The sequence below is a fragment of the Equus quagga genome, chromosome 12 (assembly GCF_021613505.1).
Source record: "Equus quagga isolate Etosha38 chromosome 12, UCLA_HA_Equagga_1.0, whole genome shotgun sequence".
Classification (NCBI taxonomy): Eukaryota; Metazoa; Chordata; class Mammalia; order Perissodactyla; family Equidae; genus Equus; species Equus quagga.
This window is the reverse complement of record NC_060278.1, coordinates 90761919-90783025: the sequence shown is the minus strand read 5'-3', so window position 1 is coordinate 90783025 and position 21107 is coordinate 90761919. Positions and strand designations below refer to the sequence as shown.

Sequence of the window (21107 nt, the reverse complement as noted above, 5' to 3'; positions counted from 1 at the left end):
CCTGAGCTAACATCCGTGCCCATCTTCCTCTACTTTATATGTGGGACACCTACCACAGCATGGCTTTTGCCAAGCGGTGCCATGTCTGCACCCAGGATCCGAACCAGCAAACCCCGGGCTGCCAAGAAGCAGAACGTGCGAACTTAGGCGCTGTGCCACCGGGTTGGCCCCCGACTGGGAAAGTTTAAGAATCGGTGTAATTGAAGTGAAGCGAGGGGCCCTGCTTCTCACTCCCACCTCCTTTCTCCACTCAGACACGCAGGAGCTCCAAGCTGTGACTCAAACGGGGCAGAGTGGTGGGTTAGTGACACATCGCATGAGCAGACTTTGGAGTAGGGCAGGCCATGGTGGCTGTGGGGACAGAGACCAGTGGATGTATGAGAGATGGAGTCCAGGACTTGCTGATGGACTGGATGTGGACTGGGAGGAAAGAAAGGAATGAAGGCTGACTCCCGGATTTGTGGCTTGAGCAACTAGACCAACAAATGGTAGTGCTGTTAATGGAGATGGAGAAAAGCTGGCAGAAGATCAGGTGTTGTGTTTTGCTTTGTTAGGTAGAAAAAGGAATCAAGAATCCCATTCTAGCCATAAAAAGGTGTCAAGGGGCCAGTCCCATGGCCGAGTGGTTATGTTCCCACGCTCTGCTTCGGCAGCCCAGGGTTTCACTGGTTCGGATCCTGGGCACGGACATGGCACCACTCATCAGGCCATGCTGAGGCGGCGTCCCACATGCCACAGCTAGAGGGACCCACAACTAAAACATACAACTATGTATTGGGGGGATTTGGGGAGAAAAGCAGAAAAAAAAGGTGTCAAGCAGACAGATCACAGAGCTCAGAAGGAGGATTAGAGCAAGATACACACATTTTGGGGTCAACGGCATAGAACTGGCATTTAATTCCATTGCAATGGATGAGGTCTCCAGGCTCTTTAATGGATTCTAGAGCTCTGTTCTTTGGGCAAATTATTTCACTGTACTGCCACTCAGAGTTTTCACTTGCAAAAAGGAGAATAATATCCTCTTCGAAGGACTTCATAAATGAGCTCATGAAAGAGAAATGTTTAGCACAGGCCCTGGTACCTATGAAGCACCCAGTGAATATCAGCCATTACTATTACTATTATTATGTCATTCCTACAAATATCTGTTGAGCCCCCCTTGTGTGTCAGGCATTGCTGTGGGTGCTCTGGATACATCAATTATCGAGCATGTCAGAAGGCGGTAAGTCCATCTACCGTAACGGAAAACGTAGAGCAGAATAAGAAGGGTCCAAGAGGAGGGGGGAGATTGCAATATTAACGAGGGCGATCAAGGTGCACTACTGAAAAAGTGCCATCTGAGCAAAACCTCAGAGGCGAGGAAGTGCACCAAGTGACGTCTAGGGAAGAAGGGTTCCAGGCAGAGGGAACAGCCAGCCCAAAGACCCCAAGGAGTGTGGTAGGAAGTGAAGTCCTAGAGATAAAGGGTAGGGGACCTTTGTTAAAAAAAAAAAAAAACCCTTCATGGGAGAGGTGGCTGTTCTCTTATATGGCAAAAACAGGTCTCCAACACAATGAGACAGAAGGTTCTCCAACATGGCAGAGATAGCCAGCTCTCCAGCATGGCTGAGGGAGCAGACCTCCAGTATGGTGGAGGCGGCCAGCTCTCCAACATGGCAGCCACCCTAGGCTTTGGGCAGGCCCTGAGGCTCCCCCTTCCAGCCTCCTACCCCCTAGAAGGGCCTCACCTGGCAGAACAGACTCACCAGCAGGGCCTCTCCTCCTCTTGGCTATGGAGTGTCTCCTCCCAGCAAAATTCAGCTGGGGCTTTGCTCCAGGGCTCCCAATCAAAGCACAAATCTGAGTCATTTTCCTCTGTATCTGTGAAGGTATGAGACAAGGGCCTCTTGGGTGGTCACATCCTGTCTCGTCCCCCTGACCCAAAAGGAGCAGCCTTGTCTGAGGCCAGGGAACCAAGGCAGAATCCTAACATATGGACAGCCCTGAGACCTCAGGAAGACTTCAGGGCCTGGAATAGTGAACAGGGACCAAGAAAGAAGGTTGTTCTGTGACTTGGAAAGTAGCCATATCCATCTGCTAAACAGGGAAGGACCCTGGAGGTGAGCGAATGACCTACCTGCATTGGGTGTGGTCCAGGAGCTGGCACGGAGGAGACACAAACTCAACCATCTATTCGTCTATCAGTTCATTCATTACCAAATATCTGAGTATATACGTACAATGCTTTCCACTGAGGCCCTGTTTTGTGGTACACACACACACACACACAATAAAACACCTTGGAGACCATGTGTGTGCCCATGACGTCTGGCTGACTGAAGTGCAGCACCCTCACACCGCATGGAGACCCAGCCCATCCATCCAATGGCGTGTCATGAAGCTGTCAAAATGACTATATTAGATCTGCATCTTTCCGCTTGCAGGATGTCTATGATAATCATCACAAGTAAGTTGCAGAGAAATGCACAAATGTTTTTTTTAAAAAAACAAAGAACAGACTCCCCCTTTTTGGGAAAATCCACCTTATTAAATGGGTACGTGAACTTGCTAACATGGCTTCTCTGGGAAAGGCAAGGTGACAAAGGACAGGGGGAGGGGAAATTATTATTTTTCTTACTATACGCAAGTTGCTTCACTGGTTGCACAGAAGTAAAGGAGGCTGAACAGAGCCCTCAGATGCAGACTGAGAGCAGGAGATAGAAGAGGCTGAGCCTGCTCAACGATGAGGGTTAACTGAGGTAAGACACGCAGAACAGGCATTCCACAACACTGGCAGTTACGATGAGCCAAACACCAGGGCGATGGCTTGAGGTGACTGTTCTTCACTAGAGGTCGATTGCTTTTTGAACACATACTATGTGCTAAGTGTTTTACAGGCACTATTCTCACTTAATCCTGTTAACTTCCTGACGGCGATCGCTAGGCGATCACTAGTATCGTTCGTATTTTACAGATGGGGAAGGCTCAGCAAGGTGAAACACCTGGGCTCACAGCCAGGAAGGGGTGGTGCTGGACTCAATCAGCCTTCTGGCTCCGCGTGCAGTTTCCATTGGGTGCACTTGTTTGAAGTCAGGGAATTCAAAGGGAGCTTCGAATTTAACATCTCGCTCCAAGGACCACCACAAGGGGGGTCAGGACGCTCAACAGGCACAGCCTGTTGTGTCCACTCCTGTGTTTCAGCCCTAAACCCTCTCTTTGGAGGTTTCTTCCTTCTGCAAATTCCTTTCCAATCGCAAAAGGAAACCATCCTTGGCAGAGCATCTTCCCTTTGAAGCACATATGTGGCTTCATCCTCTCTCCCCGTGTCTTAGCCAGGGCTTAGCATTATCCCCACTGGCCAGCTTCCCCGGGGCTCAGCTGCCCAGGATCATTTTTTGCCTCAGTGCCAGTCGCACTAGGCAGCTCCCTTCTCCTCCCCTTTTGCTCCCCCCTTGACTTGGGGAAGCATGAATTCTTGGGTCACGTGGCACTCGCTGCTCAATTCTCTGTCTTCTGGGCCCTCAAACTGCCCTGCTGAGCCAGGCCAGGAGGGAGGGGGAAAGGGGGCGTCAGAGCCACGCAACTGCTTTTCAGAGTGGATTCCAGGCCAAACCGATTCCAATAAAGAGATCCACAGCAGAACAGAACTCCATATAACGGGGTGCCCCAAGCCCCGGGTCCCCAAGCCCTGGTGGGCCCAGAGCCTGGGTTTGGGCCAACTCCCGGCACAGGGACAGAACAGACGCTACAACACTGAGAGTTCCAAGAAAACAGGAAGCCTGAGCGAGGACCACTCGCCTCACTTTAAGGACGGTTTCTCTTCATTGCAAAATTAGCAAAAGGACTTATTTCAAAATGCCATGTGAGATGAGGAGAAAGTCTGAGAAGGGGTCTGGCAGGGCACACTGTGGATGGCTTTAGAGCAGAGCCTCCAAGGAGAATGAATTGCTGGAGGAGATTAAAGCCTTACACCTGAGGTAAGGTGTCCCCCACTTCGGGAGAAGGCATCCAAAGCCACTCCTACACTTCCTCCTACCTTGATGAAACCGACACTCACTGGATTATTTCTCAGCCTACAAGCACCTACTACGAGTGTACGCATACTGTGTGCCCTGCCTTGACGTGCATCTCTCCACAGCCCCAAAGGGTCAGCACCATTATTGTCTCCACTTTGTAGATGAGAAAACAAAGGCTGAGAGAGGACTCCCCCAAAGGCACACAGCTGGCAGGTGGCAGATCCAGGATCTGGTTGACATCAGACGATCGGCACGCAGTACTTCACAGGTGCGTGATCTTAAGCAGGTTGCTTCTCTTCTCCAAACCTCACTTCCCCCCAACTATACAATGAGGATTACTTCACAGGGTTATTCTGAGGACTAAGTGATATAATGCACATCAAGTGTTTACCACAAGGTCTAGTACACAGTGTTCAAAAAGCTATCGTTATGAACGATGAAGGGGCGAGGCTGCCATGTAGGCCCACGTCTGTCTCCCAGACTCTGGAGACACACGATACACACAAGCGCTCTGACTTCCACCAGCCACTGGCCCGACACCCGAGTTGTGCCCCTCAGGAAGGGCTGTGACCCACCATGGGAATATGAGAAGAACATACTTTAAACCAACATTTCCTGGAAGCTCTAGCCAGGAACTCCCAGTAACTGCACAACTACCAGCCCCCACACTTGAGACCATGGGGCAGATTAGGGGGTGAACTGCTCACCCTATCTGAAAGCCATCTGACCAGAGCTGTTAGCACACTCAGTGCCCTCCTTGCCCAGCTGGCCAAAGGTCATGAGGCTGAGGAGAGGAGGCGGCAGGTCAAGCAGTCCCCAGAAAGAGGCCCCTCAGTGAAGGGAGTGTCCAGGGAGACAGGACACCTGAAGAGCGGAGTGTCATTCCTGCCACATGGTCAGGCTGCATCCCAGGCCCACTGGCCGCCTGGGTCCCTCATGGCCAGCTCTGCCCCACCTCCTACTCCTCTCAGTGGCATCTTGAGCTCAGGACAAATGTCAGTTGACTTCCATGATCCTGTGTTCCAGAGAAACCCAGATCCTCCCTGATTTGTGGCCTGGGCAGAAAACAGTATGAGTGGTCCCTGGGCTCCTGATAAATGCCTAAAGCTGCCGTACCCCATTGTGCAAGTTCTTTACTGCACAAAAGCACCAGGCCAAGGGCGTGAGGGGCTGAAATCCAGCCTACGCTCTGCTCACCGAGCCTTGCGCCCCAGCTGCATTCACAGGAAGGGGCACCTTTTACTAATTCATCTGTCCGGAGGGGCTACCTCTTTCTGACTTGTACGAGAGAACTTACGTGCTAGCAGTGGCCCTGAGGGGACACAGATGTGCACCCACACATCCTGCTTCTCAGGCAAACTCAGGGATCTGCTTTTGGACTCTAGGTGAAGAAACTAACTACCAAATCAATCCTCTTCTCTTATAAGTGGCTGCCTGTCAACTCTGAGCCAGCAGTGAAAACGTCTGAAGGAAATCCCTCTCCGCAGTTGTTTCAGGATGCCCTGCTCTATTTGACCCCCTGCCCTGCTCCAGGATCAGGGCCCTGCCTGGGTGGCTCACCCTGGCTAAGAAGGAAGCGTAGCCAGACGATCGACAAGAACAAGAGCAAGCCCACGGGCAGGCAGAGCCAGAACACCAGGAAAGAAAATGTGAGGTCGTTCACCAGCGGCACCAGAGGGTACTTCATGTTGCATGTGCGGCTAAGCGGGGCCAGCCTGGGCTGGGCTAGCAGGGCTGCCCTGGGACCTGACGGGCCAGACCACGCTCTGCTCTCAGCCCAATTGTGACTGAGCCTGTGACATAACAAGGCGGCCACAGGGTCCTTCAAGCGAAAGGAGAGCTGTTTTAACAAACAGGCAAGAGCCAGGGCAGTGAGACAGGCTGGCTTCCAGGCAGACAGGCAGGCAGGCCTGGGTTTGAATCCCTGCTAAGATGTTATGGGTTTACACGACAACTCCTTGATGCTCTTGTAGGATGGAAATAATTCTTACCTCATCATTCTGCTAAAAGTTAGAAAAATAAATGACGAGATACAAATTGCCCACAGGTGGGTCTTCATATACTTGAGGTCACAGATTCCTCCAGGAACCAGTCAGGTCCCGGGTCCCACAATTCAGGCTACACATGCTCACGTTTACACTTTGTGGGAGTGCTGGGGGCTGAACAACCTGGATGGAGCTGGGTACATCTAAAGCAGGCAGGCAGCAGTAGCTCCAGCCAATAACTGCTACACGAGAAATGCAGGTCCAGTATGGCCAGATCTCCTGACTTTTCCAAGAGAGCCAAAAAAATCTGGATTTTTATGTGAAACCTCCCAATTTAAAAATGTTGAATCAAACCTTGTTAAAAGATTCTTAGCTAAACAAAACAAGTCAGCTGAGCCAAACTGGGTCACTGGGCTGCCTTTTAAAAACCTTCTAATCTAGTAGGCCCTCAATAAATGACTATTATTTAATCTAGAAGCTTCCGAATCTCTCTTTATAGGGTTTTCAGTGAGGGGCTTCTAAGACCTTAATCTTGTTCCTTTATCGCCCAAGTGGGCAGAACACTCCCAACTGCCAAACTTCTCTCCCTGCCTCTCCCCTGTCATTCATTCATTCATGAAGTAATTAGTAAACCTCCATGTGCCAGGCCCAGTGGCAGGAAGAGACGCTGGGCCTCTCAGGGCCTGACAGCCCCTAAGCTGCAAGGAGACTCAGGCCAGACTGGGAGCCTGATGGGTGCAGGAAGTCCACAGGAGGAGCAGCTGCTGCTCATGGAGGGGAGGGGACAGAAGCTCAGTATTCTCCAAAAGGGTACTTGGACGACCTGCCTCAGTCACTGCCAGCAGGTGGGTGGGGGCTGGAGGCTACTTACGAAACCGGCCCATTCCCAAGCTCACCCTGCTCTACGGAGGCAGAACCTCCAGGGGGTGAGGCTTGGGACTCCACACGTTAATGAGCAACCAGTCTGATGAAACTTGTCTTTGAGACCACAGCATCTCACGGAGCACAAGTTGGGAAAATCAGGCAGACCCTGTTCCAAGCTCAGGGAGCAGCTGCAGGAAGTGGGTGGTAGACCTAAGGGGAGACATGAGGTGAAAGGACCCACTCATAGGCAGACACCAGGCCAGGGAAAAAGGCAAGAGGGGCCAGCCATAGTAAAACATAGGGGAGGAGAGGGGACAGCTGGAGTTTAGAGGGCCAGGGTGTTTAGAGGGAGTCTGAGCCCAGCTGTGAGATGAGCAGAGTCCCCAGAAGAGGAGGTCTGGGCAGATGGTATTAGAATGTACGTCCAAGGAGCATAGTGCCCTGGTGGACTGTGCACTCAGGGCCCAGAGGCCAAGAACAGGAGCGGGGTGGTCTGGGTTGGGGCTGAGCATGATTTCTTGGCACGGGGTCCTGAAGGGGCTGAGGTCAGAAAGAGCTGAGCAGCACAGGTGGGAGAGGCTTGAATATATTTTCTTGCCAGACCCCAAAACAGGGCCACTGTGCAGTCAGCCCAGGGAGAAGCTTCTCTGGCCACCAGGGCCCAGCTGGAGGTCCTGTGGTGAGCAGGCAGATCAGGTATGGATACACAACTGCGGGGGAGGCCCCTCCCAGCTCTGGCTTTAGGGTCAGGCTGGAGCAGGTGGTGCTCGGCAGAGGCATGCACCTTACTGCTTCCTCAAGTGGTACAACCACCCCACCGTGTGTAATCTAGGCAGTAAGGTACTAATCTGGCCCCATTGAACACAGCCAACCCTACTCATAGGGAGCAGGTGGTGGGGGGATGACCTCCTCTGCATCTCTCCCCTTTCCTGACTGGCCAGACCTGGCAGAGCTCAGATCTTCGGCAGGCAGAGAGCATAGCTTGCATTTTTGTGTTCCCAACTCAGAGAGAGCCAGCCAGCCCCTCGAGAACTGCAAACCTCTGTAAGGTGGCACTCTGTTGGCAGTACTTTAATTATACAAGCTCCTTCTAGCATACAAGTGCAAATACTTTTAAAATTAATCAAATTTCGACTATTTCCTGAAACTCTACAAAGCCAGAGTGAAAACCCACAGATCTAAATTACGAAGGGCAGCCAAAGCAGAGCTGATGGCCCTGGGAAAGGATAAATTAGGAACACCCACACAGGAGTCAATCCCCCAGCCTGCAACCAAAAGCACACACGATGTTATTAGATAAGAATCTCCTTAAAATTTAATTGACTAAATGTATTACATTCAATATTCCATGGGTTTCTTCTGGACAAAGGGTCAGCATAAATACAAACGAGCCTCTGGGCCTTCTTCCCTAACCAACGAAGAGAAAACACAGGAGGCGAGGGGGCACAGGTATGCCTTCATATTTACATTTCGCCTTTACTTTACAGTTCAGTGCCAGAAATATTTACAGAAAATACAATAAGAAAAAGATCATGTCTTGGCAACATAGTGAAATTCATACAAATTGTGTATATGATTTCAAGCAAATAATGATACTGCTTATGTTTTAGCCACAACTGCCAAGCCCTTCAAGGAGAAAGATGTTCTTGGTCACTGCAAGAGACAAGGGCTTGAGAAACTTGGTTTGCTTCAACAAATAGTTATTGGGCGCCTACTATTTGCAAGGCACTGTGGAATCCCAAATTATATCTTTTCCCTCACCATTAAAAAAAGAAACTCTGAAGAACATGAGTTGATACTCTGAGAAAAACACTATACAGTACATGGCTTCTTTAGCTACTGATAACCCACAGTTTGATTCCACATCGAGCGAGTAGATTACCTCCAATCTCTCCATCTCAGGAAAAGAGGCTGTCATGGAAATGCTTAAAACAGACCATCTAATTCAACTCACCATTTCATGTAAACATATAAATCAATTCTCTTTAGGAAGATATAACCTGAACGGGTTTTAAGATGCTGAGTGGAGAACGAGAGCCAGGAGGAGTGCCAAATTCCCTCCAGCACATCTTCACATCTGCCATGAAACGTGTCTTTAAGCAAGGCTGACTCCCACTTTGGGTATAGTTTCACTTTCCAATAGACATAAATACTCTTGAAGACTCTGCCTGTCTAAAAATCACTCTGCAGAGCCTGACAAATGCTTCCTCAGTGTATGTAGAAAGTAACCATTCAGGAAGGCCTCACACACGACCTACAGGCAACCGACATCACTGGCCAAAGATGCAGGTATTTTGTATTTATAAATGAGTCCAGAGGAGAACGGGCTGCCCTGAAATAGAGGACCTAGAGATGGAGGACAGCATGCATACGTGTGTGTGTATATATGGCCAAGGCAGGAGGGGGTCAACCCACCACCTAACTATTCCTGTCAAAGGGCTAATGGACAGGAGCGGGTCTTAGGAGGAAGCACCAGACAAAAGAGAGAGCTGGCTGAACACAAAAAAGGCAAAAGCCCTCCTCACTGTCCTCAGTGCTCCCAACCAGAGAGTAGGAGGAAAGCCTGCGTTCCCCAAATGTGAGAAGGGACTATGAGAGTCTACCTGCCTCCGACCCTTGGGTAATGTTTTTCTTGTCACCAAATGCCACACTCATCCACCCCCTGGTACACCTGTCACATGTAGCAACTAAACTGCACAGACCAAAGTGGTCCTGGCTTCCCGCCAAAGGTTATGAACATATGCTAGCAAATTTATCAAGTGGACTACTACAGATTATTATTAAAGACTAAATATGCTCCCCTGGCATTATTCTACTCAACGTGATTTTTAACAAAGGTAGCTGGGTGAACTTAGTGACCATGAACTCAAACCTACACTAGTGAAAGGTCCAAGGGTCCTCACTACACTTCCTTTTTAGGCAGATGTTATTCTGAGCAGAAGGAACCAGCACCTGAAAGGTATACGTACACCATATTCTGTTTGTGCCGTACACACTGGGTTTCATGCCTTCGGGAGCTGCAGTCCTGCATTCATCCCTTCTTCCCTGGAAGACCACAAAGTCTTCCAGATCACAAACTGCATTCAACACGGCTGTTCACTTATCAAGGCCATTAGAATTACAAAGAGTTGCCAGAAATTAGAGCAAAGTGAAGGATCAGGAAGCTCACCCTCAACACATACACCACTGTACATTTTGCTGATAGTAAAACTATACCAAAGATAAAAATTTTATCTGAGGAATCACACTGAGGAAGCAGACCTACATCAGTTATCTTTAACCTCTGGAATGTTATAAGTTGCACATCAATTTACACCCTTCTTCGTTCACATCCACTAGAACAAGGACCCATTTTTCCCTTGAAACGTCAATCTGGAATTTCCATGAAAGTCGTTAAACCTCACCTTAACATTTTTAGGGTACAACTTGCTAATCTTTATCATATATCCCCCTCCCCTGTGCTACCTTCTGGAAACATCAATTTATTGCCCAGATTAAACATAAAATCAAATATTGAATAGTATTATACCTGAATGGAAACTGGAGTCATAGAAGGAAGAGGTTACCTTTACCTGAGCTTAAAAAAACACGAAGAAAAGGGTACGGCAAACTTAAAACCAAGAGCTGCTATGCCCGCATTTCTTACTCACAGATGACAAAATACATACTTCTGGAACAGAAACATCTGCACAGGGAACTAGGTCCTACACTATCCCTCTCTAATTAAACTACAAAACATCAAACCAAACAGACCACTGTAGCCCTGACCGAAGGAATCTACTGACTTCAGAATTCAAGTGGGAAATCACCCCTTATACAACTGTGATCACTCCTCTTTGGACTTTAAATTTCACTTAATCTTAACACAAAATAATCTTAATAAAGAAGAAAGCACATAAGAATAGGAGAAATGAGCAGTGTACACTCTAGCACTGTAACAGGAATCCTCGTAAGGATGTTCTGGGACTGGCCACCTCAAAACACTTATCCCTGGCTGAAAAGGAGCAGCGAGGTAACAGCAGTATTTCCAAAACCCCAGGCAGGGATTTGTTGTGCCTTCAGCTGGCAAAATAAAGAAAATATGACAACAGCCATTTCAAACAGCAGCCACCCAAGGAGGCGGCCACTAATGTTTGCCAATTATGATGAAATCCAGTAGCTCTCTACGAGAAATCTGAATTAGGAGCATTGAGAGGCTATTTCCTGAACCCCAAATAGCATCCTTCATAAACTACTGCAGTTTCCTGCTTGGTCCTGAAATAAGAGACAATGAACGAAACCAAATAATTTTCAACCCTTGTTGTGAATTTACATTTCTTAATATTTAACCAAGAAATTACCAAGGAATTACAAATGTTTAACCCATTATTATGTCATCAAGCTAGATAATAATGGAGAGCGTGGAGGCATCACTACTGTCTTACAACTTTTAACTCCACAAACGCTATTTGTATCCCTATTAAAGGACGGGGCTATGCCTCCATTTCAGATCTGTTCCTGGGCTGCCCAGAAACTGAGGCCTTCAGACAGATCTGTGCAACAATGAGAATGAAAGCATTTTGAAATGTGGAAAGAATGAAATATTTTAATGTCAGACTTCTTATCTGAGCAGAAAACATTTACGTTCTTTCTGTCAGTTTGACAGTTGGATGACAAATGGACCTGTGAGCGAGCAGAAAGTTGAGATTTCTTTCCTTCTCCTCCATGCTATCAACATGAGTCTTTAAATGTGCTGGAAGATTTTGAGACAGATTTTAATTTTGAACACAACCTCCTAAAAAGTGAGGTATAAAACTATCTTCAACTTCTAATTTGCAAATTTGATACTACCAATGCATGTGTTTAACTGAGATGCATCAAAGCCCTTCTCTTCAAAAGGCTTATATTTAACTAAAATTGTCACTTTTAAAAGAAAGTTTATGGCTAAAATGTGTATCATCATTACCAGCAGGAATACAATTGTGTCTGGGAGCCCATTTCACTAGAAAGCCAAAAGTCTTCCATCAAATGGGTTTACAGTGTGTCCCTTCTATTCTGGTGATTAAACAGTGAGCTCCTGGGGAGTGATTTGTTTTTATTTTTACAGTGATCACCTATCAAATTGTTTTGCTTTGATGTTATAGCCCCAAACTGTAGTTCAACAGTCCTAGACAGACAGTGGTCTAAGAAGTGCAGTTCTTGAGTCCAACCTCCTGAAAAAGTGAAGTATAAAACTCGGGCTCCAACTGCTTGTTCCGGTACTTGTTGACAATGTCGGTGATTTTCTGTTTCCGGCGGACATGTGGGGGACTGTAGGAGTCACTCTCCAGTCTCTTTCTTCTACAAATATTAATTACAGTCTGCCTCACCAGAAAACCTTGAAAACAGAGGGTTTTAAAATCAATGTGAATAATCAGTCAGCTAGGTGAACTATACAGTATTCAGGGGAACTATGCTCTGCAAACTCAAACTATTTCATTCCACTCATTCCCCGGAGAGATGGACAGAGATTTACTAAGATAAAACTGTCAGAAGAAACACATAATGACAAGGAAAAACAGAATCAATATCTGCTCTGACAACCCGTTTCCTGCCCTGGATTACAAACAGCTATCTTCACGTCCAATACTGGAAGTTTGTGAATTACAGCTCCACTCATACTTATTAGATTAAGCACTGTTCAAAATAGAACAAAACATGGTTCCTTTTTAATAAGAGCCACAGCATTTTCTACATGTGGAACCTATTAAGTATTATCATCACTTCTTTACTTCTACTACTTTTTGGTTCATAAAAATGTCAAAGACAAAAGGAGAAAGTAACCTTAACCCTTGAGCCACATATGAAGACCTTACCGAGTGCTCGCCTGCTGACAATCATCCCATCCACAAGAGGGATGACCATGTTAAATTTTCCAGTGGCTCCTTGAATTTTTATCCGGAATAATCCAGTGTTTAAAGGGTGGATGAAGATGACAGGAACTTCTTTTTCAAGAGTGGTAGATCTTAAGGAAAAAAAACACTTTTTACCCCAAATCCTCAAGAGTTGAAGTCTCCCACGCGTAATATAAGAATACCAAAAGGACTTGTTGCCAGGTAGTGTTTGACAAGAGCCAAGGGGTCAGTCTGCTCAAAATCCTCTTTCTGGGAGCTCATGTTGAAGCCCCCCATCAACACCTGACCCTAAATGGTCATCACAGGGGTCAGGCCTTTTAAGCTGACAAAAAAGGGGCTAAAAAATGTGCTTAGAAAACCACTGGGGACATGGGGGTGGAAAGAAAGGCCAGAGAAATATATTGTCGGGGGCTACAGATCTAGCACCCAGCTATGGGACTTTCACTTACTTCCTCCTTCTTGTAGGAGGCAAAAGTGGGGCTGGCCAGAGTGCAGGTAATTCCACCACAGTCAACACTGTAATCTCAGAACAGAAGTAGGAATATAGCTTAGGCTCACTATGGGAATCTTTGCTATAATTTTGTTTTTCAGGGGTTGGGGAAGGAGGTTGGGAGGGCCATTAGTCTGGGCCACCTGCAAGCATCCTCCTTAGCAGAGGTGATAAATGGCTGCATCTTGGCAGAGCCAAAGCCCTCAAAGCCTCTGAACAGGTAACAGGTGCTAAGGTCAGCAAAGGCACCTTTGGAAGACTGAGTTACATATCACGTGTCAGGGATATGCCAACGCATCTAGAGTACCCATGCCACTCTGATGCTACACGGCAGGTTGGTGTTTCTTCCCCAAAAGACAATGAGCTTTCCTTTCTATATAGGTAAAGTGATTTCAGCCAAAGAAACAGTGCGTTAATTTTTCAAGACATTAAATAAAAATCAATCCTGTATTAATTCTGTCCCAAGACAAATTCCAAACTTTGCTAATCTAACAATAAAATACAAATTTTACAATCTAATTGTATTAGAACTTTTGATCTAAAAAGATTAAAACAACAACAAAAAACAGTACAAGACACTTAAAGGTTCTCTTCCAAACTAGTTTGAGAGAAGTCCACCTCATGAAAACTATTCTAGTCTCTTCAGCAGGTGGTGTCATGGAGAAGAAAAGGAAAACAGGACTGTTCTGGATTAAAAGAGACTGAAAGATTTAATACCAGATGCAAGGTCCTGGAGTGGATTCTGGTTGGAACAAACCAGCTGTAAAGGATATTTTTCAGGGAAAATGCATAAATTTGAGTATGAACTGGTTATCAGAAAAAATTAAGGAATTGTTATTAACTTTATTATTGTGACAACATTTTCTATTTGAAAAGTGTTCTTAATTTTTAGAGATGCATACTGACATATTTAGAATGTTAGGATACCTGTAATTTGCTTTAAAATACTTTAGCATAAAAAAAATGAAAGTTTTAAGAATGATTTGCCCCCTTCCAGAAATTTAAAAATATGATGTTAAAATAAATCATCTTTACTGACTTCATTTCTAAACAATAATCTAACACATGCAAAATGAATCAGATCATGTAAATAGAAGGGACTTACTCAAAGCTAAAATATCAAGTTTAACTTGATATTAAGGGTAAGTCTGTGATGTGGGAGATGAAGTTACCATTTGGGGTCAGGGGCCTGGGTTCAGATTGCTTTCTCCTTCATTTGCTGGATGTGTGACATTGAGGAATAACCTCTATGAGCCTATTTTATCCCATTTATAAAATGGAGAAGATAATTGTACCTCTTGAAGCTGTTTTAAAGTATTTGTTTAAACCAAAAACAAGCAAGCTAAAAGCCCAGAAACTATAAAACCTATACAGATAAATTGTTACTATTCTTGGAATCATAATTTTTTAATCCTTTTTGTGCATGGGGAGCTAAAACAGAAATCTTAACATTACAATAAAGTTGGTACAGTCATGCACTACATAATGATGTTTCGGTCAACAAAAAACTGCATATACGATGGTGGTCCCATAAGATTAGTACTATATAGCCCCGGTGCGTAGTAGGCTATACCATCTAGGTTTGTGTAAATGCACTCTATGATGTTTGCACAATGACAAAATTGCCTAACAACGCATTTCTCAGAACGTAGCCCCATTGTTAAGTGATGAATGACCATATTACATTTTACTTAGAAACATTTTTCCATTAAATAGTTCATGTGATAAGGACATTTTAACTGCTATCTATCCAGAATGTTTTGGCCAATTTAATTCCATTATTTCTATCTACTGTTGCTACCCTATTATCAGTCTTCATTAATACTTAACTGCCTCCACTTCTTCATTTGTCTTTTTGCTGCAGATAAATGCAAAACAGTAATTAATTATGCCATTTACAAATCCTTGCTAATTTATCACCTTGTACATTTATCTACAACTTCCTAATTTGATTCTTTTTCAATAATTATGTTTATTTCTTATTGCCTTCATCCCTTTTGTTTCATTAAAAGTCTTTATTTCTTGATTAAACCGCAATCAACATCTAAAAAATAGGCTTCTCTATGCTTAAAGACATGCTGATAAACTTTGAGCAAATAACAGTGTACCTCAGAGACGTGCTACTATTTGCAGTAGTTTCCACACCCGTACTGATTTCTGTCATCAGGTCTGACAGGGGAAAATTTTCTGGAAGAAAATAATAGCATTATAGTTAATATCTCCCTCTTATTTCCTAAATAAATAATAGGAAATCTAATTTCCTAATCTCTTTACAAGTAGGCAACAAATATATGGACTGTGCCATCCTAAAATATATAATCCTGACTATTCCTCATAAATAAAAAAGAATGCTCCCTCCTTTATTACAGTTCATCTAAAGCAGAGAGGTTTGAGAGAAGATGACCTGAAGTCTTTGAGGGCTTTGGAGGGGCTGGAAGGCAACTATAACACTTTCCCCCAGACTCTGAGCTGCAGGAGACCGTAGGTTAAATATGCATTTCTAATGCTCTGATACTGCTTACATAAAACTCACGAGAAACTTATTCATAGCAGAATTTCTGTTAATCTCTACACTAAAACTAGACACAGCAGGGTTTGTGGAAAGGGGGTGAGGGAAGCGCTCCCCCTTCCCCTTTCCAGAGGTCGCAGGGTGACTGGGAGCTACGTGCAGTGGCAACAAACCACTGTCATACCAAGAAGAGCTAGAGACTTCGCACCCACCAGTCTCATCAGATCTTCAGGACTCTGAAATGAGTGTCACGAATGTCTCCATTTAACAGATAAGTAGTCCAAGGCTTAAAGAAATTAAATGAGTAGTGGAACTGGGATTCAAACCCAGGCTTGCTCAACTCCAAACCCAGTTCTTGGCCCACCACACCATGCCTATGCTGCTGCTTAAACATTCAGCAAGTCACTGTCATTCTATGCTAATTTTATTTATGGACAAAGTCCTTATACAGTACCTATATCATCATAGCGTTCCACCCAAACTACAGAAACTCTTGTCTCAGGTCCAAGGGGAGGCACAGGGCGACCCTGAGGCAACTTCTTCATTCTGGAACTGGGACTGAGCTATATGAGGCAGAGAAAAGCAGAAGAGGGGGGAGAAAAAATAACTGGCTTAATAAAACTAAAACCATACATTCATCAAGCTGCCCAGTGACAGTATCAGGTCATGGGCAATCATTTCAGAAAAAAAGTGTGAAATACATTTGCAAAAAAAAGCTCTTCTTCAGCTCCTCTGTTTATCAAGTCTCAACCTAGATCAAGGAAATGAAGGCCTAAAATCCTCAAAGGAAAAAAAGGTAAGAAATACTAAACACTTATGTGACACTAATAAAAATTAAATTTGTGTGCTATGTCTTAGTGAGAGCTTAAAAGGCTCTGAGTCTACCTCTATGGCCAGAAAGCAGTAAGCTTTCCCCCTCACAGCAACATCCCTGATTTGCCTGGGGATTCTAATTTCTTAAATGTTCCATTAGAAAGTTATTCCTAGTTCTCAGACCAAGTATTTCCTACTACAACCTAGACCCCCCGAATTCCTTTTTCTTGTCAGCAGAAAGAAAAAAAGAGTTGCTTAGGTCTTTGCTGTCAGGCACAGTTTGCTTCTGGCTTCCCTGCCCACCCAATCAGCTTTAGGTTTCTTTGAGAGGCTAGCAGGACTATGTGGCTCCCCATTAGCAAACTGGCACTCTGAGCTTCATCATTTTTAGGGCATGCAGCATAGCTGAGTTTATGCTAAAGCCCTACACAAAGCTATGTGTACAGAAGGGAGAATCCCATCCTTGAATTTTAAAAATAAAACTGCTTTATTAGCAGAGAAATATACATATCTTTACCGGATGACAAGAGACCATGGCAACTCCCCTGGATTCTTGTTTCTATTCTGGTATTCACAAAAAACAACTGTGACCAAGAGACTTTGCCCAAACTAGTTACAGACATCCAGCCACACTCATGGACTATTTTCTTAGCATCATGGCTCCTAATCAGCTTTGAATCTCTGACTTCCTCCATCTCTGTCTTCCAGCCCTAGATTTAAAGGGCTCCTGTGACTAGGTCAGGCCTACCTGGGTATTTTTCCTCTTGATTAACTGAAAGTAACCTTAGTTACATCAACAAAACCCCCTTGCCATATAAGGTAACATAATCACAGGATATATCATCATATTCACAGGTTCCACCCACATGCAAGGGGAGGACATTATACAAGCGCAAGAGTCATTGGGGGTCATCTTAGAATTCCACCTAACACATTGATCTTCTTCCCTGAAACCTTGCTCAATAGATCTGGTAGATTTTTAAAAATAGATTCCTCAGTATTTTCTACATACATGATCATGCCATCAGCAACCACACAGAGTTTTATTTCTTCCTTTCCAATCTTTATGCATTTTACTTCTCTTTCTTGTCTAACAAGACAGAAATATCCCAGTACACGACCTCCACTACCACGTTGAACAGAAGTGGTGAGAGGAGACATCCTTGCCTCGTCCTCCATTCAGGGGGAAAACTTCAAGAATAATGTGTAAGGTATCAGTATAATGTGAGCTGTGGGTTGTTGGTAGAGCTGTTTCAGGTTGAGGAAGTTCCCTTCTATTTATGGCGTGCTGAAAGTTTTCCTCATGAATGAGTGTTAAGTTTTTGTCAACTGCTTTTTCTGCATCTATTAAGATAGTGATTTTTCTTTTTTTAGTTTGTTAGTAGTCTGCAATAAAAACATGATGCTTTAAGAGTTGTCACTCTTTGGATTTTAAGGCTGCTGGCATTCAGAAGATGAGTACAAGGGCAGCCAGTCACCGACTATGGATCTGACTCAAGTCCTGCATTACTGCCAACACTGACTCGTTCATCTCCTAACCATATTCTGTGAAACCTTTGTAAGCAACTCTGATTTTCAAAATCACTCTACTTCAGAGAGTCTTATACAACTTAACTATTTTCTCCTAAATCAATTTTAAAGGTGAAAATCTCTCCCATACTAACCATATACCTATGTTAAAAATAATTTTCACTATAGAAGGAGCCAAATTAAAATCTTGTAAAACGGAAGAATGGCTTCGGTCAAGTTTATACTTTTTTTTTTTTTTTTTTTTTGTTCTAAATCAATCTTCTTATACTTATGAACTGATCCTGTACTCTTCCTATCACTACTTGACCACTTTCCAGTAAGGATTTAGAGATAACACGAGGGAAAAACACAGATAAAGGCACAATATCCACTGATATAGTAAGAAAAAAGTATAAAAGCAAAATGCTCTCAGGGGCTGGCCCCGTGGCCGAGTGGTTAAGTTCGCGCACTCCGCTGCAGGCGGCCCAGTGTTTCTTTGGTTCGAATCCTGGGCGCGGACATGGCACTGCTCATCAGACCATGCTGAGGCAGCGTCCCACATGCCACAACTAGAAGAACCCACAACGAAGAATATGCAACTACGTACGGGGGGCTTTGGGGAGAAAAAGGAAAAAATAAAATCTTTGAAAAAAAAAAAAAAAAGCAAAATGCTCTCTTCTTATAATAGCCACTGTGTGCCTCACTCAGCATGTTTATTCAGACACTGGGCTATTCTCCCAAATGCTACCATTTATATATAGTCATACTTGTTTAAGTTGAATGTTGCATGATTAAACATGTGAAGTGTATAGCACTGCTGTACCTTTAGTGGATTATTTCAGGGACCAAATAAAAACCTAGGCTTGAGAAGGAATGGGTGAAAGAACCCAGCATGGTACCAGAATGGCTAAGTCAAGGAAAACAACAAAGGCTGTCTTAGAATGAACTATTTGTTGAAAGCTGAAAAAGAGAAATTCTGAGAATTTGATTGAAAAAATAAAAAAGATACTAATGAATCAGTACTGCTATAATAACACTCTGGGTTAAACTTAAAAGCTTTTCAGGTACGATTCTATAATTACCCCCATTTCACTACAAATTTTTGGAGATACATCAGCAAAGCGACTTACCCTTTGTGAGGAATTAAGATTGTCCGTGTGATTAGGGAAAAGCTCAAGTGTCAGGGACGGTTGTTTCAGAATTCCTGGCATAAGATCCATGTTTGAATCACTATCTTGGTCCGAGATGTTACTTTCCAGTGAATCATCTAGGGGGTAAAGAAAATAAATAATTGTAATACCTACTACTTCTTTGGAGCAAAAGTGTTAAAACCAGTTATATTAATAGTTTAACCTAAGTCACTTAAGCGAAACATCGCTTCTAGATCAAGGTTTGGCAAACTTTTTCTGTAAAGGATCAGGTAATAAATATTTTAGGCTTTGCTGGACATACAGGTCTCCATTGTATATTCTTCATATTTTATTTACAACCTTTACAAATGTAAAGCCTGTTCCTAGTGTTCTGAATCTAATCTGTATGCTGTGGTATGCCGGCTCCTGCTTTACAGGATAACTGAGGTAAGAGTAGAAAATATTTGACTTTTTAGATGTAGAATATAATAAAAGCCATCTGCTATTCTCTGAATTACTTTGATTATATATTCAATCATGCAGCACAGTGCCAAGTAGCACTGGGGCACCCCAAAGCTACAGAGGACCTTGTCTCTGTGATTAAGGTGTGATCTAGTTGGAGACAAGCACACAGAGATTTATAAAAAACAAAAACAAAGACAGACAAATCTCAAGAAATAGGAGGAGACTGAGCAGGAGCAGGAGCACAGTTGGTAGGGAGGCTGTGTCATGACAGGAGGTAAAGACCTAACTGTGGGAACTACAGTGCAAGGACAAGGATCTAGCTCTGGGAGGACTGCGTTGGTGCAAACAGGATGGGCCAGAGACACTAGGCAGGGACTCAGTCCATGGAGGACAGACAGAGCCTGGTTCCCGGAATTAGGGTGGCAGATTACAGCTTTCACATAAAGGCAAACAGCTGCTAAGATACTGACCTAGACCATGGAAGGTCACTCCTGCCGGAACACAACTGGCCCCAGAGTATGAGATAGGGAGGGCCAAGAGTGAAAAATCAAGAGTCCAAGTACAAAGGTTAGGAGGCTGCCGAGGTAGGGCACACAAAAAGTCATTAGCCTAAAGATGAGACTGTGAAAGTGTGACGTGTAGCACCCCATCCTACACATGGTCTCAGTGAAGAAGGAGGTGAAGTTTTCCACCTACCACCTGGTCAGGCACAAAGAAACAGGCTTAATTTGCAAGAAGCAAAGGTTCTAGGCAAAATAAGACTATGAGTTTAGACTGAGAAATAATAATCACTCCTGATCCTTAAGAAGAACAGGCTTGATCACTGTCTTTTCTAGGCTGCTGAAGTTTCTCCCACTTGATGTTAGAAAACCAGCCAGGTGCCAGCATGAGAGCCTTCCAACTGCAGGATTCTCTGAGGTTCCATACAAAGGCTCTCACACGAAAACAGGGAAATAGGTGGGCACTCACTCAGAATTAAAGAAAAAAATGAATCAAGTGGAAAACAAGGCTTCTACATATTGATTAAATAATTAAAAAAACACGAAAAATGAGTTGAAGTGGGTCTCCTTCATTATTTAAAAATTATCAGAGGGTCAGTCTGCTTGTCTTTAACTACTTTCCTTAAGAAAGTTAAGAGAAGCTAACATCCTGTACCTTTGCATAGTCTAAAGCTATCATGTCTCAGAAGCCGAGGAATGCCTTGGATGACTTCAGAACCTCTCCAATGCAATAACACTGTACAAACTGGTGAATACAAAAATAGATCCTAAAACAGCACCATACAAAAAATGCTCTTACTTAAGGACTCCACAGGAGAAGGAACCACAAAAGCTATTTCCGTAAGGGCATCAGCATAATACAGCACTTTCTTCTGTCCATTGAAAATGCTAGCCCCAACATCTTCAGAGGAAATCACTTCATCTGGAAATAAGAAACACTACATTATTGCTCCAAAAAGTGGGAAAAAACCAAT

General features: G+C 44.3%; 2 protein-coding genes across 5 annotated transcripts in view; both read right to left on the bottom strand.

The window, feature by feature from the left end:
• Positions 1-1181: 1181 nt before the first annotated feature.
• Positions 1182-5682, bottom strand: ADIG (adipogenin). Its single transcript, XM_046679481.1, has 2 exons — positions 5556-5682; positions 1182-1860 (listed from the first exon to the last, which is right to left on the bottom strand). Exons 1-2 carry the CDS (start codon positions 5680-5682, stop codon positions 1742-1744), a joined length of 246 nt encoding a protein of 81 aa, XP_046535437.1. The 3' UTR covers positions 1182-1741.
• Positions 5683-8294: 2612 nt separating this feature from the next.
• RALGAPB (Ral GTPase activating protein non-catalytic subunit beta) overlaps positions 8295-21107 on the bottom strand; it is a 90542-nt gene continuing 77729 nt past the window's right edge. For all 4 annotated transcript variants that reach the window (XM_046677970.1, XM_046677971.1, XM_046677972.1 and 1 more), the window contains 6 exons: positions 20933-21055; positions 19169-19305; positions 16171-16279; positions 15316-15394; positions 12679-12827; positions 8295-12200 (listed from right to left, as the gene is read on the bottom strand). In XM_046677970.1, coding sequence (XP_046533926.1) covers positions 12007-12200; positions 12679-12827; positions 15316-15394; positions 16171-16279; positions 19169-19305; positions 20933-21055 — 791 coding nt within the window. In that variant the 3' untranslated portion in view covers positions 8295-12006. The remainder of the gene's footprint in view (positions 12201-12678; positions 12828-15315; positions 15395-16170; positions 16280-19168; positions 19306-20932; positions 21056-21107) is intronic.

Coding starts and splice junctions, on each gene's coding strand:
- ADIG (XM_046679481.1), bottom strand. CDS start 5,682: ATGAAGTACCCTCTGGTGCCGCTGGTGAACGACCTCACATTTTCTTTC. Junction 1,861..5,555: donor ACGCTTCCTTCTTAGCCAGG/GTGAGCCACCCA, acceptor ATACCTTCACAG/ATACAGAGGAAAATGACTCA.